The 21,327-nt window shown below is 44.6% G+C and overlaps 1 protein-coding gene across 1 annotated transcript in view; it reads left to right on the top strand.

Annotated features, from left to right (window-relative positions):
• Positions 1–20,408, top strand: part of camsap2a (calmodulin regulated spectrin-associated protein family, member 2a) — a gene marked incomplete at both ends in the record, with an annotated part of 60,572 nt that extends 40,164 nt beyond the window's left edge. The window contains 11 exons of the mRNA XM_079997292.1: positions 1,933–2,029; positions 2,163–2,259; positions 2,609–2,640; positions 2,726–2,795; positions 3,168–5,328; positions 14,024–14,160; positions 14,850–15,073; positions 15,882–15,978; positions 18,066–18,181; positions 19,204–19,322; positions 20,094–20,408. Coding sequence (XP_079853418.1) covers positions 1,933–2,029; positions 2,163–2,259; positions 2,609–2,640; positions 2,726–2,795; positions 3,168–5,328; positions 14,024–14,160; positions 14,850–15,073; positions 15,882–15,978; positions 18,066–18,181; positions 19,204–19,322; positions 20,094–20,408 — 3,465 coding nt within the window. The remainder of the gene's footprint in view (positions 1–1,932; positions 2,030–2,162; positions 2,260–2,608; positions 2,641–2,725; positions 2,796–3,167; positions 5,329–14,023; positions 14,161–14,849; positions 15,074–15,881; positions 15,979–18,065; positions 18,182–19,203; positions 19,323–20,093) is intronic.
• Positions 20,409–21,327: the final 919 nt, after the last annotated feature.

Genomic DNA, 21,327 nt, shown 5'->3' on the forward strand with positions numbered 1-21,327 from the left:
CTCCCAGCTTTGTTGGCACAGCCACCAATCACAAATCACCTTTGTGTTTTCATCCTGAGAATGACACAGTCTGTCACTCTCTGATTTTATAGTCTCCCAGATCAGGAAACACAGCAGGCCTGGCAACCCATGCGCTAATAATGCCGGTCCACAGAGCAGCACTGGTGGGATGGTAGGTGCTTTGTTTGTTTGTGTGTGTGTGTGTGTGTGTGTGTGTGTGTGTGTGTGTGTGTGTGTGTGTGTGTGTGTGTGTGTGTGTGTGTGTGTGTGTGTGTGTGTGTGTGTGTGTGTGTGTGTGTGTGTGTGTGTGTGTGTGTCTGTGTGTGTGTGTGTGTGTGTGTGTGGTATTAAAAGCTGAATCTCCCACCTGGTATGTCAGTAAGGTAGTTGGATGGGCAGATGGGTGTAGAGGAGAGGCTGATCTCCTGCCACTATGCCATCTGGGCTAGATCTCTCTCTCTCTCTTTCTCTTTCTCTTTCTGTCCATCTTGCAAACAGAGGAATAGCTCCTATACTGAACAAAACAAGAGGTAGCTATCTTAGTTTTTTCACCCTTGGAGTTATTAATTCACAGGTTAAAGCTGTGTTTTGCAAGGTAAATGTTGCCTTGATGTATAGAAGTGTGTGTGCATCCGATGGTATAATGTATACACTGTAGTGGTGAATCTATCAAAGTCTCATTGCTTGATTGCTGAAATGATTATTCCACGTGGACGACAGAATGTGTGTAACATGCCTTTGTTCTATGACTGGGTAAACTGTTTCACAAAGTATTGCAATTCTGCATAATAGTGAGCTGTACAATGAAAACATCAACTCTGCAAACATTTCAAAAATGCTGCAGCAGCAGCAGGGGAGCCGGCTATGAACTTGTTAGCTTCCTCTGCTGTCGAGGTGGTGGAGGAGAGATGGAGAGGGGAGAGGGAGAGAGTGCTGAGAAGGTGAATCATTCACTTCGTTTTAGAGCTGAGCCAGGAAGCATGGTTTTTGTCTAGACCTCGGGACCAAAAGACTGCTTCCTCAAGGTCATTACTGATGCACTGCAACACGACACACATACTGTGGGTGTGTGTGCGTGCATGCATGCGTGCGCGCATTCGTGACAGAGTACCACCAGTGTGTGGGCGAGGAGGGTAACACAAGGAAAACTGCCAACCTTGCCTGGTTATACCATGTGGTGCAATTAGCTCACTTTCTTTGCCGCGTGCCTGCTGTATCAGTCTTTGACGGATCATCATGCTTAATGTGTTTCTTTTGTTCCTGGTGTAGTCATGAATTTAAATCGGCTTTTCAACAGTGGGCCGAACATGCAGAGGAGTTAGATTGCCTCCTTTTGTTTGATGCAATTTCATTTAACGAGTCAAGAATCATTGCAGAGCCTCCTACAATAACGTTGCACCTGTTTTAATTTAGCAGACTTTTTTTTGTCTGACTCTTTGAAATGCCAAAAACAAATGAAAACGAATTCAATAACCACGCCACTTTGATAGACTAACCTTTTAAATGTCGGAAGAAGTGAGTGAATATTTTCTGCAGCGGAGTAGGTGTACTGAGACAGCGTGAGCCTCCTACTGTACCTTGACCTGTATTCCCAGCGCGTTTGTCACATTCAGCACAAATGTAATTCAGGTCAGGCAGATTATTGTATGCTAATGATGGAAAGTATAAAAAAAAAGGTGTCCTTCGGTGTCATAAAATGCTTATTGACCCTTGATGCTACTAGAGGTACCCTTAATATGTAAAGTGGCAGTTAAATTCAGCATGACGGAGACATCTTGTGGAGGAATGGGGAGACTACATGCACTCAAACAAATCAATCATCATTCCAATCCCTGCATGAAAGGTGTTTTATTCAAGCGACTTTTGACAAGAGACAGATCTCTTGTCTTCTAAATGCCAACCAAATGTCTCCTCCTCTGCCATTCTCCTCAGAACAACTACCTGGTTTTTGTGGCAGAGTTGTTCGAGTGGTTTGAGGTGGTCAAGCCGTCTTTCGTCAAACCAAGGACTCTGGACAACAAATGCACTGGTGAGTCTATGTAGTCTACGAAGTAAAAAAGAACATTTGCATTTATACAAGTAGTAGCTGTAGGGTGAAGATTTGAGGATTTTATGCAATTTTGACAAGCCATTGTTGAGGGTTTCCTATATTTTGACTCCAGGAACCTCGTCCTTGTTGAAGAGTATGCCGGCGGTCCCCATCTCAAAGGCAACAAAGAGGAGCTTCATGGAAAGGCCCCCGAGTCCTGAGAGACCCAGGTTTGTCACATCTATGATGGCTTGTTTTCAAACATTATGCTCTGCTTTCCTTTTACGCTAATAATAACTATGTGCTCTATTTGGTTAAAAAAAAAAAAAAATCCTGAAGTGCCATGGAATATTTGAATAGGAAAATGATATATAACTACGCTGAATTCCCTCAATCACTGCTGTGTTCCCTCGAGAAAAGCAATTCACTCAATGTCACTCTTGTTCAGGTGCTGTCCGGTTGGTGGTGTATGAATATGTGAATGTTGTTATTTGCTATATTTGGCCTATTTTGTACACATATTTAAGAAAAATTTCTTGCCTCTTACATTTTTTTCTTTCTATCTCTGTCTCTCTTTAGTTTGCCCCTCCGTCCTCAACCTCGAAATTCAGGTAACTTTGTTCTCTTCCTCCTCTAAATATCTTTCCCATTTGCAAAGTGCAGCCTTTGGTTCTAATGTTGTGTTGTGATGTCTAGGTGAAATCAAGAGATCAACCTCAATGTCCTTTGTAGATGGAAACATTGGAACTTGGCCCAAAGAGAAAAGGTCAGTGCTCTCTGCTGAAAGGATTAACTACATTGAGCCTTGAATTGTGTTTGAATTTTAAATTTGAGTATACAAGGTCTAAAAATGTTTGCCTCCAATAATAGATAAAATGAACATACATATTTATTTGGGGAGAGGTACATCCGGATGTAGCTGTCTCAAAATATATATAAAATATTTTTATAATATATATAAGTCTTTAACAGAATATGCTGCTACCTACAGATTTCTTATATTTGGTTAGTTCCTTTCAATTCCCTATTAGATTCCTGACTTAATTCCATAATAAAAATCCCATTTTAATGAATAAAAAAATCAAATTTTTATGTTGCCAAATTTTATGTCCATCTTTTCTTTTGGTTGTCTCCTCAGATCTGGGCCTTACGGTGTGTCTTTTGACATCCCCTTTGACAAAGACAACTCTCTGTCCGTCGCTGGATCTTCCACTCACGGCATGATCAGGTCCGCTAGCACTGACGACGGTTCTGGCTTCAAGGTCCACCACATGTCTCACGGGATGAAGCGCAACTTGTCCTTCCAGCCCGTCAGCGGCCAGAGTGTTGGCATAGAAGAGGAGGGCTGCTCTGACAGCCTGGCAGGGGCAGAAGCAGACAGGCGCCCCATTGGCCGGGCCTACCCCAATGGGCACGGGAACGGCACAGGGAACGCAAACACGCCCTCCATGGAGGAGGCCCTGCAGATCATCAGCACCAGCAGGCCTATGACAGAGGGGGTCAACAACGGGTTTTTTCTGCACAGCCAGGGCCGTGGGCCTGGGGGAGCAAGCGGACTGGAGCCACTTTCTGAGTCAGACTCCAAAGGACCTCTGACCCCATCGGACACAACCGAGGTGGATACAGGAATCCACGTGCGCACAGAAGACATGCTGGATGAGGACTCCTCGCTGAAAGACTGCTCTGTTAACATAGAGCTGGACATGGACACGCCAAGCCCTAGCCCAAGTGCTCACAGCAAGTCCCCTACTGAAGTGAAGATGACCAGCTTTGCTGAGCAGAAGATGAAGAAGCTCAACCCCACGGCACCAGACTCAGGGAGGGACAGTATTGGAGGTGGAAGCTCCCTGAAGACCACCCCAGAGGGCTCAGAGTTTGGCCTTCCACTGTCAGTCTCTTGGGCCCCCACCCCCGAGCATAGCCCTGTCCGTCAACATGTTACCCTGCCCATCACCAATAAAACCCCAACCACACCTGTGCAACTGCCACCCAATGACCCCGCCCAGGCCATGGCTACTGAAATGGTGCAGCTCAGGATGCGTTTAGAGGAGAAACGTAAGGCCATCGAAGCGCAGAAGAAGAAAGTGGAGGCTGCATTTTCAAGGCATCGCCAACGGATGGGGCGATCAGCATTTCTCAACGTGGTCAAGAGAAGAGGGGATGGGGCTGCGAGTGTGGCCGAGGAGGAAACGGGGAGGACTGAGGACGACAGCAAGGCAGGAATCTCAAGTCCCAGCCTTGGAATTAGGAGGAGCAAGGCGGACACACCCGACGGGGCTGAGCAAGGCAGCGCAAACTCCCGTTGGCTGAAGTCACCTGGAGGAGGAGAGGAGGGTGGGCCAAGCACAGGCCAGCCCACTGAAGTGGACCTCGCAGAGTACACGCGCTCCATTGAAAAACTGAACCACTCCTTGGCCTTCCTGCAGACTGAGATGCAGCGATTGGCCCAGCAGCAGGATGTTATTATGGCCATGAGGGAGCAACAGCAAGCCTGGGTCATCCCTCCTCCGCACACGAACCCTTCCCCACAGAAACAGTCCCGGGTTGGGGCTGTGACTCGATCCTCTGGACCCTCATCTCCCGCCGACTCCCCTCATTCTACCCATCGCTCCCCAACTAGCATGAAACGCAAATCGGCCTCCTTTCATTCCCGTAATCCCCGCACAGCTCGACCCAGCGAGCTAAAACTGGCCCCTTACAATCGAGTCCTCACTGCTCCGCAATCTGTCGACAGCATCCCCAGGCTACGGAGGTTCTCTCCCTGCCAACCCCTGGCAAGCTCCTTTGTTTACATGGGAGAGAAACCAACAAATGCTAAGCCAGAGAGCGCCCTCCCAGATGGGGATGGGAACCATGAGATCGACCCCTTCCTCTCCCCAGATAGGGAGAGTGCCAGCATTAGCGCCGCCGGCTCACCCCCCAGCTCTCCTGCCAGAGACTGCAACCAGCAGAAAAAAGCAGAACAATCAGATAATGAAACCCAGGATATGGTAATCCAAAGCCAGCTGGCCCTCAATGACATGTATGACCGATATGAGAAGCCGCTAACAGATCTTAAACCGACAGTTGACACCTCAGTCTCTGAGGTTCTGTCCCATCCAGTGATGGAGAGCTTCACAGTGACGCCCACAGAGAGCCATCCCCAGTTGGGCCAGGCCAAGAGCAGTTTGATTGAGGTTCCTCTGTCAGTGATGAATTTCCCAGAGGACCAGGTCCTGGAGGAAGGCTGGGAGAAGCAGCAGGACTGCATGGAAAGCCTGGATGACGACCAGAATATGTGCCGTGGCTTCTTCTTCAAGGTATTGTGTTATTTACATATTTTTTGGGCGCATTTCCATTTAATACGTATTCTTTGGAGACACAGGCATCCATATAATTTATTCTAATGGACAGATCGTATTTAACCGGGTCAGTCTGCTGGACAGAAACATTTGGACATACCTGTATTTCACTGTTGAACAGATAACTTAACATTCTTTATTGAATATAAATTGTTTACATTTACTAGGATTTTAAGAAAATATTTATACAAGAATGCGAAACCAGATTCTCAATTTGAATGTTTTTTGGTGCCATATTGATTCTCAAAATGGCGATACCATTATTTAATTTATGGATGGTCATTATATTTAGGAAAGTTTATCATGTAGTGTAGTTACTGTACACCCACAAGGTTGTTGTTTCTAGCAGTGTTTCCCATACATTGATTTATTTGTGGCGACCCGCCACAACATCACCATTGACCGCCACATATTGATTTTCTATTATTTTTACTATTTGAAATGGGTAAAATCGTATTTCATTGCAGAGCTGCGCACAGGGCATTGATGCACTCAGCCCTCCTTCCCTCTGTCTCTCGCTCGCTTGTGCTCTCTCTCACTAACACAGAACAGAGCAGGAGCCCCTCCTCTCCCTGCACGCACTGAATCATGTGTGGGATGTTTATAAGGATGTGTACCAAAACCCTGGTACCGCACTGAATCCTATACGATCGTTATCTACTGGAGCGCTCCACTTGAAATCCTCTGTATTCCTCTCCTTTCCTCTCTCGTGTGACTCGCCCTCTAACTTTCAGCCGAGAGGCAATCAGCAGTGGCGCTCACCAATGTCACATTCTATTCATTCTGATCATGCATTAAAGCCCTTGGAAATAATATGATATAGTTGATCAAAGCAAGCACGTTGTTCTTTTATTTGTTTTCTTTCACTAAATAGAGTAGACTGGAATGCAAACCAAATGCATCATTTTGTTTTGCCGTAACAACCAAGACAAGAGATAGAACTTCAATAACCAAATGATAATAACAATGACCCTGTGTCCCAGTTATTGTGCTGTTCTGTTTTTTTGGTAGCCATGTTTGTTTTCTTAAGAATCGATCCTGTCTCTAAAAGTAAAATGGGCCTTTTAAAGGTCACATATTATACTCCTTTTCAACAAGTTAATATCCACAGATCAACCACAACATTAAAACCACTGACAGGTGAAGTGAATAACATGGATCATCTCATTCCAGTGGCACCTGTCAAGGGGTTGGATATATAAGATAAGATAAGATAAGATAAACCTTTATTAGTCCCACAACAGGGAAATTTACATCGTTCCAGCAGCAAAAAGGGGACAGCAGAAAATAAAGAGCATATCAAGTAAACACTATAAACAATATAGAATATATAGAAACATACAAATTAAAAAATCACCATAAATAGGAACCAGATAGTACTAAGTGTATTGCACATATCTTGACACATTGCACATCAGGGATTGCACTTTCTTTTTTTCTTTTCTTTTTTTAACATAAAAAGATTGAACTTGGATTCTTTCAGAGTTTGTGTGTGTGTGTGTGCGTGTGCGTGTGCGTGTACTGTCTGACAGCCGCAGGAAGGAAGGACCTGCGATAGCATTCCTTCCCACACTTTGGGTGAAGCAGCCTATTGCTGAAGGAGCTCTCCAGTGCCATCAGAGTGTTATGCATGGGGTGGGATTCGTTCTCCATCATGGATGACAGCTTAGCCATCATCCTCCTTTCTCCCACCACCTGCACTGGGTCCAGGGGGCCCCCCAGGACCGAGCTGGCCTTCTTGATCAGTTTGTCAAGTCTCTTCCTGTCATCTGTGGTGAGGCTGTTGCCCAAGCAGACCACTCCATAAAAGATGGCCGATGCCACCACGGTGTTGAAGAAGGTCCTCAGGAGAGCCCCCTGCACTCTTAAGGACCTAAGTCTTCTAAGCAGATAGAGTCTGCTCTAACCGTTCTTATGTATGTGATTAGTCCAGTCCAGTTTATTGTTCAGGTGAACACCCATGTACTTGTAAGATTCCACGATGTAAATATCCATTCCCTGTATGTTCACCGATGTCGGGGGGAGTGTCTGCACCTGTGGAAAATCCACCACCAGCTCTTTGGTTTTCCCCGTATTGATCTGGAGGTGGAACCGCTGGCACCAGTCCACAAAATCAATGGTGCAGAGTTGTCAGAGAACTTCTGCAGGTGACAGCTGGTTGAGCTGTACATAAAGTCTGCAGTATAGAGGGTGAAGAGGAAAGGTGCCAAGACCGTTCCTTCGGGGGCCCCCGTGCTGCAGATGACCATGTCACACTCGCAGCTCTGAGACCTCACGTACTGTGGCCGGTCCGTGAGGTAGTCCAGGATCCAGGAAGACAGATGATGGTCCACCCCTGTGTGCTGCAGCTTGTCGCTCAGAAGCACAGGCTGAATGGTGTTGAAAGCACTTGCGAAATCAAAGAACATGATCCTCACAGTGCTCCTAGGCTTCTCCAGGTGAGAGAGAGCTCGATGTAGCAGGAAGATGACGGCGGCGTCTACCCCGATGCCAGGCTGGTAGCACAAGATGCACAAGGACCAGCCTCTCCAGGGTCTTCATGAGATGATACGTCAGTGCCACCGGCCTGTAGCTGCTGAGGTCCTTGGGGTGCGGGATTTTCGGCACCGGTACCACGCAGGAGGTCTTCCACAGCTGTGGTACTCTCCCCAGCTTCAGGCTCATGTTGAACATGTGCACCACTATCCCACAGAGATGGTCTCCACATGTCTTCAGGATCCTGGCGCTGATGCCGTCCGGACATGCAGCCTTTCTCTCCTTCATCTCCCGGAGCTCTTTCCTCATCTGGATGGTAGTGAGGGACAGATTGGAGCAGGGGGGCTGAGTGGAGGTTGTGAATGGGGGGGGGGGGGGGGGGGGGGTTGTCTCTGGTAGGAGAAGCAGTGGGGGGTGGCTGTGAGCTGAGTATTGAAGGAAGGGGGGTGGGGCAGAACACCCGGGGTGCAGACGACGGAGGTAGCAGCCGAGGTGAATAGGCCGGGGGAGGGGTAGGTGACTGATCAAATCTATTAGAAAACAAATTGAGATCATTCACCCACCTCTGATCTCCCACAGCCTGGGAGTCTGGTTTGTTGTGGCCCGAGATGGTTTTGAGGCCCTTCCAGACTCCTCTGGTGTTCTTTTGCTGCAACTGGTCCTCCATATTTCTTCGGTAATTGTCCTTCCCCTCTTTGATCTTCCTCCTCAGCTGTTTCTGTACCTCCTTCAGCTCCTCCTTGTCTCCTGATTTAAAGGCCTTTTCTTCTCCTTGAGGAGAGTCTTTACATCCGGAGTAATTTACATTTACATTTAGTCATTTAGCAGACGCTTTCATCCAAAGTCACATACAAGGGAGAATAACATTCAAGCTACATTGCAATAGAAACATTAGTGTAACAATAAATAAATACTGCTAAGTAGTGCTTAGATATTGTAAGTTAGGAGAGGAGGTGCTCTCTGAAGAGCTGGGTCTTCAAGTGCTTCTTAAAGACAGAGAGGGAGGCCCCTGCTCTGGTGGTTTTGGGCAGCTCGTTCCACCAACATGAAACTACAAATGAGAATAGCCTGGATTGCCATGGTTGGGCAGCCGGCAGAGCCAGGCGACGCTCATTTGACGAACGCAGCATCCAGGGGGTAATATCTCCTCTTACAAGAGCATTTAAGTAAGTGGGAGCATTCCCAACAATCACTCTGTAGGCAAGCATCAGAGACTTGAACTTGATGCGAGTGGCTACAGGTAAGCAGTGGAGCTCGATAAGCAGCAGAGTAACGTGTGTCCTCTTTGGCTGGTTGAGCACCAGTCGCACCGCCGCATTCTGTATCATCTGCAGTGGCTTCACCGCACAAGCCGGCAAGCCTGTTAAGAGAGCGTTGCAGTAGTCGAGGCGGGAAATCACCAAGGTTTGTACCAGCAGTTGAGTGGCATATTGGGTCAGGTACGGCCTGACTTTTCGGATGTTGAATAGTGCGAAGCGGCACGACCAAGAGATGGCAGCAACATGGTCCGAGAATGTCAGTTGGTCATCGATAATAACAACTAGATTCCTTGCAGCCTTGGTAGGAGCAAAAGATAAAGACTCATTTATGATATCAATGTTGTGATAAATACCTTGTTTGGCCGGGAAGACCAACAGTTCTGTTTTTGCCAAGTTTGGTTGAAGATAGTAATCCTTCATCCACGTGGATATGTCAGCGAGGCAATCCGAGCTCCGCATCGAGACAGTGGGGTCATTAGGCAGGAAAGACAGATAGAGTTCAGTATCGTCCGCATAGCAGTGATATGAAAAACCATGCGAGCGGATGATCGGGCCCAGCGAGTTGGTGTATATGGCAAAGAGGAGAGGTCCCAGCACAGAGCCTTGGGGCACCCCTGTGGTGAGGTGGTGAGGCACAGACAACTGGCCTTGCCATGTCACACTGAAGGAACGCCCAGTAAAGTAAGATTCGAACCAGGAAAGTGCACTGTCAGAGATACCCATACTTGAGAGTATGGACAGGAGAATGCTGTGATTGACAGTGTCAAAAGCAGCTGATAAGTCTAGCAGAATGAGAACCGAGGATTGGGCAGGAGCTCTAGCAGTTTAGGCCTCACAGACAACAGGATTGGTTTAGTGGAGTGTCCGCTTTTGAAGCCAGATTGAAGTGGAGTAGACAGGTTTTGAAGCCAGATTGAAGTGGATCAAGAAGGTTGTTTCTTGACAGGAATTCTGTAACCTGTCTAGAGACTGCCCTCTCAATAGTTTTGGAAAGGAATGGGAGGAGTGAGACCGGCCGATAATTTTCCACTCGAGTGGGATCGAGTGAAGGTTTTTTGAGCAGTGGTGCTACCCTAGCCACTTTGAAGAGGTGAATGTGCCAGAAGTGAGGGAAGAATTAATCAAATGTGTGATTGCTGGGGTGACAGTCGGTGATATGGCTTGAGGGGGTTGCACTATTTTGAGGTTTAATCCACCTCTAAGTGAGAGCAAGGAGCTCCAAGGAGAGGTGGTTAGCATATCCAGAAATAAAGTTGGCCTTGTTAACTGCAGATCGACAGTTCCACAAGCCAACAGAGAAGGAGGTATTTGCAGATGATGTTTGCTGCAGAGACCTGAGGTGACCCAGATTGCATCGGCGTTTTTTATAACAAGGCTTTCTGTGTGACCTTGAAATTGTGTGACCGTGTAGTAGTTGCACAATGTGTTTGAGGTGACAAAATCAAGACAGGTTTGCCTTGTTCGATCTCCTTGCACAGGTAGACTTGCAAGTCTTTACACAATACCGTCTTCACACGAGAACGGCTGCACACAGGGCTGACGCTTTAGTAACAGCCCTGTGAATGTAGCATGACCGCTGATTGAAGAGGGCTGTTCTGGTGCTCGGACTGATTGCACCCGGCTGGCACGCCCACACAAAGACAAGGACTTACCGATTTGGGGGAGAGTCTAGAAGTCACACCCTTTGTTGATGGCTAATTAATTAACAGTGATGGGTTCAGAGTGAATCTATCAGTCCTAAGTTACAACAGTATAATACTAGATAATGAATACAAAGCAATAAATACACTTACACAACAGTTTTGGCACTGTAGCTTGTCTCAAGTAATCCAGGGTTTGCTGTTGGAAAAACACTGTACACTCCTGGTAGGTACAGTGTTTCCCACACAGAAGTTGATGTAATCCGTGATACGGTCAGTGAGCCCGTCGATGTCCTCCCCATGAGGAGCACAGACTTCTTCCCACACAGTAGAGTCAAAGCAGTCCTGCAGAGCCTCTTCAGTCTCTTTAGACCACCTTTTCACTGTGCGGGTCACAACTGGTTGCCTGAGCACGAGAGGTTTGTACACAGGCAGAAGATGAACCAGGTTGTGATCTGATCTTCCCAGGGCGGGGAGGGGGGATGAGTTATATGCCTCCTTGGTGTTGGCATATAACAAGTCCAGTGTTTTATTGTCCCTGGTGTGGCATGTCACGTACTGGGAGAAAGTGGGCAGAGTGGAAGATGGAGAGACATGATTAAAGTCCCCAGAGATGAGGAGGAGGAGGGCAAGTGGGTGCTGTGTCTGCAGCCTGCTTACAGCTGAGTGCAGGACATCAGTGGCCGCTTCGGCGTTAGCAGAGGGGGGCACATACGCAGCGAAAATTCCCTCGGGAGAAAGTTCGGCCTCATGCTAACGGCTAACAGCTCGATGTCCTTACAACAATGTTCTTCCTTGATGGTGATGTGCCGGGCTTACACCATCTATCATAAACAAATACAGCCAGCCTGCCTCCTTTCCACTTACCGCTCTCCACTGTCCTGTCCGCCCGCAGCAGATGAAATCAGTCCAGGGAAACAGCCGCATCCGGAATTAGCGTGGTTAGCCATGTCTCGGTAAACATCATGATGCTGCACTCACGATTTTCCCTCTGGTGCCGGGTCAGCGCTGTTACTCGTCCATCTTGTTGAGGAGAGATCTTACATTCTCCATGATAACAGACGGGAGAACGGGCCTGTAGCGTCTCCTCCGGGAACGACACAGAGTCCCAGCCCAGCTCCCTCCCCCTGAGCTCGCGGGGGACATCGGGTCTCTCCTGGGGCAGCACCTCTGTGTTGGGAGGGCCAACAGCTGATCCCCGCTGTAAACAATAGTGCTGCGCACGGAATCTCCCGACTCGGTAGTTAATAAGTTAAAAAAAGAAAAAGAACCAGAGAAAAATGTGCAAATTTGGCCTCCATTAGTGCAAACTGTGTTTAGAAACAATTACACACAAAAAAGTACTTAAAAAAAATAGAATTAAAAACTTAAGTTAAAAGAAGCATGAGTGAGCAGGAGCTGCTATAACAGGCTGCCACTCGCGCGGCGCCATTTTACTACATATTAGGCATACATATATTAGGCAGCAAGTGAACAGTCAGTTCTTGAAGTTGATGTGTTGGAAGAAGGTAAAATGGGCAAGCGTAAGGACCTGAGCCACTTTGACAAGGGCCAAATTGTGATGGCTAGATGACTGGGTCAGAGCATCTCCAAAACGACAGGTCTTGCGGGGTGTTCCCAGTATGCAGTGGTTAGTACCTACCAGAAGTGGTCCAAGGAAGGACAACCGGTGAACTGATAACAGGGTCATGGGCGCCGATGGGCTCATTGATGCGCGTGGGGAGCGAAGTCTAGCCCGTCTGGTCCGATCCCACAGTAGACCTACAGGAGCACAAATTACTGAAAAAGTGAATGCTGCTATGATACAAAGGTCTCAGAACACACAGTGCATCTCAGTTTGCTGCGTATCTGCAGACAGGTCAGAGTGTTCATGCTGATCCCTGTACACCACTGAAAGCACCTACATGGACATGTGAGCATCAGAAATGGACCATGGAGCAATGGAAGAAGGTGGCCTTGTCTGATGAATCACGTTTTCATTACATCATGTTGATGGCGGGGGTTAAGGTCCGATCCGATTGAGCATCTGTGACCCCCAACTCACAACTTACAGGACTTCAAGGATCTGCTGCTAGCGTTTTGGTGCCAGATACCACAGGACACCTTCAGAGGTCTTGTGGAGTCCATGCCTAGACGGATCAGAGCTGTTTTGGCAGCACGAGAGGGAGCTACACAATATTTGTGGTTATTAGTGGTGTTTTTTATGTTGTGGTTGATAGGCTAGTAGGTCTCTGAGGTCCCAAAACATGTTTTCGAAGTGTTTTTCTAAAAGTACCACTCAGACCTCTTTGTTTCAGTCCATCTCTTGACGGGCTGTTTCTGTGTCTGTAGCTTTAAATGCAAATGAGCTGCTGCTCCCCAGGCCCTACTCCGGAGCTGGTTCACGTTCCTCTCCAATTATTTAAGAGTGTTGATAAGAGGGAGTTGATCTAACAGTCATTCATTCCTATTTCAGCAAAAGTTTCGTGGCCATGCTTAGCTCTTAGCTTCGACATAATAAGGTGGGTCCTCCACTATACGGGACATACCAAATGGCGCACCTTCTCAAAGGTATTTCTCATGCCGTGGGTGGAGGTACTTGATGTAGGAGGGGGAGGCAAATCTGAACGGCTTGTTGAATCACATGTTTTCTGACAAAGGCTGCCCACCAAAAACTATGTTAGTAGTCCCATCAGAGACCCTAATGTATGTACACAAGCACTGCAAAAGTGAGTTTTTCACAAGTACCTTTAAGGAAAACGTCATCACTTTTGTTTTATAGGTCTAGCTAGGCTGTGATCTAGGTCAGAAAAGTAGGGCTTTTGTGAATAATTTAAGTACAGCTATGGAGAAGTGGAGTTGAAGTCATGTTGAACTAGATAGCGGGGGCTGAACGGAGTGCACAGGGTTTTCACATTAAATCTTAATGATCAAAATTAAACAAAGCAATTTCTTTTTAAATCAGCCAGCATTGCCAGAGCCAGAGGTGAAAAATAATCATGATTCTTATTGCTAGATTGTGACTTGACTTCTGTGGTGAAGCCGTAATTCCCTTTCCAATATCATACCGTGGTTGATATCTAACACAAACTGCTCACACCTGAGCCATTGCTTCCTTTGAGGGAAGTTAAGGTTTATTGAATTACCCTTTTTGCTATAAGAGAGGGTGCAGTTTAATATATCAGTACATCAGGGAATAGTAATTTTAAAGTTAATTTTAGCACCATTACACATAACAGTCTATGTGAAATCAAAATACATCTAATTATTCCATGTTCCTGACTGTTTTATTTTTTTCAGGAGGGGGGCAAGGCAGAGGACAACATGGCCCAAAAGAGAGCAGCGCTGCTGGAGAAGAGGATGAGGAGGGAGAAGGAGAGCCAACTCAGGAAGATGCAGCTGGAGGCCGATTCGGAGCAGAAGAGGGAGGAAGCTCGGTGGGTTGAAAGAAACACGTAAAAAGAAATCAGACGCTTAACCTTTTTGACAGGATGTGTCGTGTTCATTATAAGATTAGATAAGATAAGACATCGGGCATTTATGCTAAAGTAAAGTACAAATAATATATAGCAATATGAAATATGCTATAGTGTGGTATAACATGCTATATTATGCTGGTATAGTATATTATATACTGTACATAGCGTATTTTTTTTGTAACAGCGTTTATGAGTGATTGGCACATAAACTGTATCAGTTACAGTTTGTGTTCAGGACCTAAAGGATGAGAAAACATTCTTCATTGTTCAGTGCTCAATTTACGTCACAAACCTATAGGTGTTTGTGACGGCCTATAAACATACACGTAACAGAGCTACCAAAGCGCGACCAAACCGATTGTTTTGTGAACGGGAGTGCTTGCCAACATATTTCTTCCTTATTTAGAAACAGGCTTGACACATTTCGAAATGACGTCCATGTCAAAAGTGTGGGTAGTCCCCCCGTCTCCTGGACTCACATTTTTGTCAAATAACACCAGATGTTGAGTTCTTCTCCTCACAGGCTGTATAGAATGACAAAAATATGGAAAATAGATATACAATATTATAACATAACAAGTAGTACCACAATACCAGTACCATACAAATTATAGCAAGCACCCTAATAATTACACTCACCCATTCAGCCTCAAAGCAGAGGAGGAGCGCATCCGGAAGGAGGAGGACAAGGCCCGGAAGCAGTTCATCAAGCAGGAATACCTGAGGAGGAAGCAGCTGAAGCTGATGGAGGACATGGACACCGTGATCAAGCCACGGTCGTCAGTGGGCGCCAAGCAGCGGCGCGCCAGGCCGAAGTCCATCCACCGCGAGACCATGGACTCCCCCAAAACCCCGGTCAGGGCCGCCGCAGGTAAGCACGGAGACGACCCCCCGACACACACACCGCACTGCTCAGGGGTCAGTCAGCTGTCACCCTCATCTGTGCCCAAATTGTGCCACCTGAAAATGCTTTTCTTTCTAACTGGGTAACGCATGGCTTAGTCTGAGCCATTGAGCGACAATTATGTGCACAAATATTTAAAGTTATTTTCACAATTCTTCAGATTTTTGGCTAGTTTGAGTCTAAAATCACCTTTTTTATTTCTATTGATAAAATATTTGAATAAATTAAAAACTCTACAACATGGTCTCATTGGTGGCCTGTTAGATCTGTCAGATCTGTGGTAATAATCGCTTATAATTAAATAAATCTAATTAACACAATATACAGAACTTGAAACATATTAACATACTAAAAAGCAATGCAGCACTCCCATGTTGAATGCATGTGAATGTGTTTGTCAGTTTACTTGTCTTTATATGACTTTCAGCTAAAATGCCTCCAAATGCATAATTTTGGAATATTTTAGATTTGAAAGGAAAACCCAAGTATTTTTTCAATCATTGGGATTGAAAATTAGTGTAAACGTAGAAAAAGTCTTGCTTTCATTTAATTGAATGACTTCATTTAATTTGTGCTAATGTCTCGCTTTGGAAAATGCTCTGTATTGATTTATCATATGTGTTTAAATTGTGCATGTGAACCATATTCCCGAAGAAGCTGCATTGCCTTGTAACGTTTCTAGGCATGGGCCGTCGTCCTGCTCATCCGTGGTGTTGTTGCGGTATAAACATGTTCGTCCCATGCTGTGTGGCATCTCCTTTATTCCACCCTCCAGGGTCACGCCAACGTGTCTTTTCAGTGTCCAGCCTGTCGCTATCATCGCTTAACCTGGGAGACGGCGACAGCGTCCACTCTGGGAAGAGAGCGCCCAGGTTAGGATCTCCCTCGGGTTCTTTAACAGTGGCGTTCAAACGGGTGATGAGCGGCTCAGGAGGGGTAGTGCTGTAGTGTCCTTGAGCATGATACCTAACCTATGAATAAATTGTACGTCGCTCTGGACAAAAGCATCTGCTAAATGACGTAATGTAATGACTTACTGTGACTGACCAAAATGTAATCGATTTTGTAATAACACTCGCATTTCCTGCATTTTGTCATAAACATCATGGCCTCAATATGTTATACGTTTTGCCATATTTTGTAACATCCTATTACATAATGAGGTGGTTATGACTTGGAGGTAACTTTTTTTGGTGAATATGTAATAATTACATTTAAAAGATTGCCGTCTTCATTTATATCAAATGTCACACAAATTCCTCTACACATAGAAACAAAAACACGCTTTATGTAAGAGGTTATTACAATTTTTTTTTGTTATTGCAAAATTTAGGTCATTACCAAATTGAAAATGTAATTAAATTGCAGGTGTTATTACATAATAAATGTGAACTTTATTACATTTTGGCAAGTTTTTTCAAAATATGGTGTTAATACATAATGCGTTGTTACAGAGAGTAAATCAAAAGCCTAAATCAGGCGATGAAACTTTCCATAGTGAACTAACCATGCGCTCGACATTTCAGTTTTTTCAGTATCTTGGACATTTCCGAACCTGTCACTGTACACAAGAGTCCAGGGTCTCTGCGACATATTGGGTCCTCTCTTTTAACATTTCCTCTTCATTGTCCCCCTATCTTCTCTCCTCCTGCTCCTCACACCTGTCAGAAGCGCTAGTTTAGCCTCTGGCAGTCTCCTCTACCTTTTGAACTCTCCTAAACGGAGAAGGCGAAGGTCAGTTCCTGCTTCAGCGGTGCAGGCTCTTCACACTGTGACATCACACCAAAGCACATAGCCCTTCATGGGTTTTATTTGGGAATGTCTGAGCCTGTGAAGAAAGCACATGTATTTTTCTTCGGCTATTCCTGGGAAGATTCTCATGGCCGGCTGCAAAACACAGCGCTTTGAAGCTTGTGGCTTGACAGTATCCACCGAGAGCTGTTTCCTGCATAACCCCGTCTTCCACGCCCTCCTCACTAACGTGCAATCCCACTGCCACGGCTGCTGCACCCTCACTGTGCTTTATTATCACGCTAAACCCACGGAGCACACGCTGCAATGCCGAACACCCTTAAATCCTGCTTTCTGTCTTGACATCTTCTTTCTTTTGAGCACTTTGTGAATCCAAAAACATCCACTTGTTTTGAAATATCCATTTATTACTTGAAATATTCATGAAATTGCCTTAAACAAACAAAAGCAATAGATTTATTTCATGGTTTTATTTTGGGAGATTAAGATTTCCGTACTCGATACTAGTTTTAAAAACCTTTCCTGAGATATATATATGTGTACAGTGTGTGTGTGTGTGTGTGTGTGTGTGTGTGTATGTGTGTGTGAATTTATGTGTGTGTGTGTATATATATATATATATATATGTGTGTGTGTGTATATATATATGTGTGTGTGTATATATATGTGTATATACATGTTTATATACGGTGTGTATATATACACTGTGTGTGTGTGTGTGTATATATATATATATATATATATATATATATATATATATATATATATATATATATATATATATATATATATATATATATATATTACCATATATATCCAGTCTTACAGCTGCAATGGCGAGCCTTAATCCACAGACACTTTATTGACCCACATTGAAGATGCTTTTAACCAGACTGCCTCACATCTCTGCTCACGCTTGCAAAATAATTGCAGCTTAAGCTTACACAATTTGCTCTGCCATAACAATCGACGCCCCGGGCGAAGTCTGTCTTCTTGTTTGGGATTATTACATTGTTTAGGTACGCAGAGTGCAGAAACAGCACATTTTGGGCTAAAGGACAGTTTAGCACAAACATTACATTGAGGGGGAGGGAAATGAACGTCCTGCAGGCCTGCTAGAAGTGCTGAGTGCTGGAAAGCCAGAAAGGTGACCTAGTGTGTGTGTGTGTGTGTGTGTGTGTGTGTGCGTGGTGTGCGTGTGTCTCAGGCCCGACTCTGCGGATGGCTTTCTGTCCCCGAGTCGCTCCAGCAGCAGGAACGGAGAGAAGGACTGGGAGAACACTTCCACCACCTCCTCCGTCACCTCCAACGCAGAGTACACCGGTAGGCTGCTCTTTCACTTGTTTTCAACTCCTGGGTGGGAGGTTTTCACAGCACGATATATTTATAACACCAAACTATAGTCGGAACACTTTATGAATGATTTGCATCAACTTAGCTTACCATATGCCCCTTATTTGTTGCTTTTCATTCTTTTAATTGAAATCAGTGGAGTTCCCAGCGTTCATATCCAATAAAATACCAGGGTTTAACAACCATAATATATTTTGGACTCTTCATTAATCGAAATTACAATTTGTTTTGTTTTTTTTGTTAGTTTTTTCTTAATTAATGCTTTCTTTGATGATTTATTTTAAATAATTGATTACTGGACGTTCCAGTGCTGGTCACTGGGTTATAATGGACCAGGGAGGAAAGTGCGTACACAGTTCATTGTCCACACAACAAGGAACTGAAAGGACTTGTGAACACTCACCTTAACAGATCTGTTTTAAATCATGTAACAATATGTCTTTAAGGTGACACGGTTTCATTGAGTGAGTGAAACTCGGACCGGACCATGTATCGCATACTAGCATATCATTTTGTAAGCCAAGTAAGTGTGAAATCATAGGATCCGTTGAACAGTATGTGTAAAGTGCCAGTACTGGAGTGTATCCCACAATGCATTGTGATAACAGTACTTTGCTACAATAACCAACAATGGCAGAGGGCGGGTACTGTTAAATTGATCAACCCACAAAGTGCTGAAAGGCTATATGAAAATGTACTATGTCCAAAAAGACATTGTTCTTTTTACACAGATACTCAGGTCATATGTACTGTGTAGTATGTGACCCAAAAAGGGTTGGTATTTTTTATCATTGCACTCACTCACTCATTTCAAATATATCCCCCCTGCACATGGAGCGAAGCAGCCTTTTCATTTCATTGCTCATAAATGATTTATCAGCAGATTCTGGAGCTGAGAGTGCCTTTGTCCTATCCATCACAAATGGACCGGTTGCTAGGACAACCATTTGATGTCGATCTCTTTTTTCCTTTTTTTGCCTTTCTCCCGACAGGGCCCAAGCTGTACAAGGAGCCCAGTGCCAAATCCAACAAGCACATCATCCAGAATGCCCTGGCTCACTGCTGCCTGGCGGGCAAGGTCAACGAAGGGCAGAAGAACAAAATATTGGAGGTGGGAAATTGTGAAATATAAATTGTTAGACTTTATCCCTGATAAAAAATAAATTGTTTTCTTTTTATATCATTTTAAGCATTTGAAGTGCTGAATTGCTTTTTATAGCTAATCATTGATGGTGTAAAGAAATTATGAAGAAATAAAATTCTATTCAAAAATAATTACTTTGATAAAATAATTTATTTTTAGATGGAAGGGAACGGTGTCCAGTGGGCTGGAAAGTGTCCAGTTAGTAAGTCACTGGTTGCAGATCTAAAAAGTTTGACTATTTTTCTTGGAACTCCAAAATACCCCTGACCATTTTCCTCATGATAACTCATATTTTTTATTTTTTATTATTGAATTGATTTTGTCAATATCAAAGGTTAAAGGTCAAGGGTTCTGTAAAAATGTGTGTGCTGATTAGTCACTGGGCTTAAACTTAATTTGACCAATGTCTCTCAATGTGGGGGCCAGGGACCCCCAGAGGTCCACCAAGAGTAAAATCAAGTACAATTATAAATAGTTAACCTTAAACCATTTTTATTTCATTTATAGACATTAGCACCAGAATGTACAATTATGAACGTTCTGATCATAGTTTCACCGTTATCTCCATGACTATAGAATAGACAGGAGAGGAAGTTTGGACTTACATCTGACACTAAAGATCTTAGATGAGGCTCCCAAAGACAAAATCTTATCAAATTTAGGGTGATGTGAAAAACTGTTGAGAACCCCGGCTTTAAACGATACATCCTTCACTTCAAAATGTCCATCCTTCTCCAGGAAATGGAGAAGTCGGAGGACAACAACTTCCTGATACTGTTCCGAGACGCCGGTTGCCAGTTCCGCTCGCTCTACACGTACTTTCCCGAGTCGGAGGAGATCAGCAAGCTGGCAGGCGTCGGCCCCAAGAGCGTGACGCGCAAGATGGTGGACGGCCTCTTCAAGTACAACTCGGACAAGAAGCAGTTCAGCCAAATACCAGCGAAGACCATGTCGGCCAGCGTGGACGCAATAACCATCCACGGCCACCTGTGGCAAACCAAGAAGCCGGCCACGCCCAAAAAAGTGGCTCCTCCTCCCGCTCAGTCCTCATAGAACTGTCACATTTAAAAAAACAAATGTTACCATTTCAATTTGCACTTCACTGTAAATATCCCATCACGATTCCAACACCTGCAATGCCAGTTAGATGATTGCAATGTTTTTCTTTTTCTTTTTTTTCCATGTTCATTATTTTTCCTCCTTATTTCATCCATGCCTTTTCGGGGTGTGCAACTCTCTCAGAGATTTTAGAACAAACTGGAATGTATGCAGCGGTTTTAGAGATGATGTAAATGTTTATTACAAGTCTGTTTGAATTGGTCTGATGAAGAGGCAATTTTTGTGATTGTGTGTGTGAGTGTTTTGTTTTATTTGTTTCTTTAGTTTTTTGTTTTTTTTTCTTCTATATTTTCTCATATGTGCCAAAAGTAAAACAACAAGAGAGTGAATGATACGAGGATTTCCTTTGGTCAACTAAAGCACTGAATGTTTTTTTTTTTTCCAGTCATCTAGTATAGGTTTTATTATTATTTTTGTCTTTTTCCATAAATTGACGTTGACATGTGTGGCCTTATGCTTGTTTTATTTTACTTTCTGTGAATGCAATGAGTCGATCATAGAGTAATGTATATACCTGACACAATGCTTTTGTATATGTTAGAACTGTTCATTTTGTTTTTTAGGTTGTTGTTTTTTTCTGCATCTCTGCGGATGAATCGGCTTGCGTAGTTACGGTACGCAGGACAACAAAAGGGCCAAAAATATGAGGCATACAGCTAGTAGTGTCAGCCACACCACGTGTGCGCATTCCTCACTCATCAAAGCCGAGCGGTTCTAGCTTTCTCATCGGCGACTTTTAAAGACGCCAGTGTTTCCAGACTAGTGGCTCTCAACCAGTCACCAGGACTTGATTATGATGATTAATAGGCATGTGAAACTAATTCTAATTTATTCAAATTCTGATTTACTATTA

Source organism: Zeus faber, assembly GCF_960531495.2.
Source record: "Zeus faber genome assembly, chromosome: 1".
In the NCBI taxonomy this organism is placed as follows: Eukaryota; Metazoa; Chordata; class Actinopteri; order Zeiformes; family Zeidae; genus Zeus; species Zeus faber.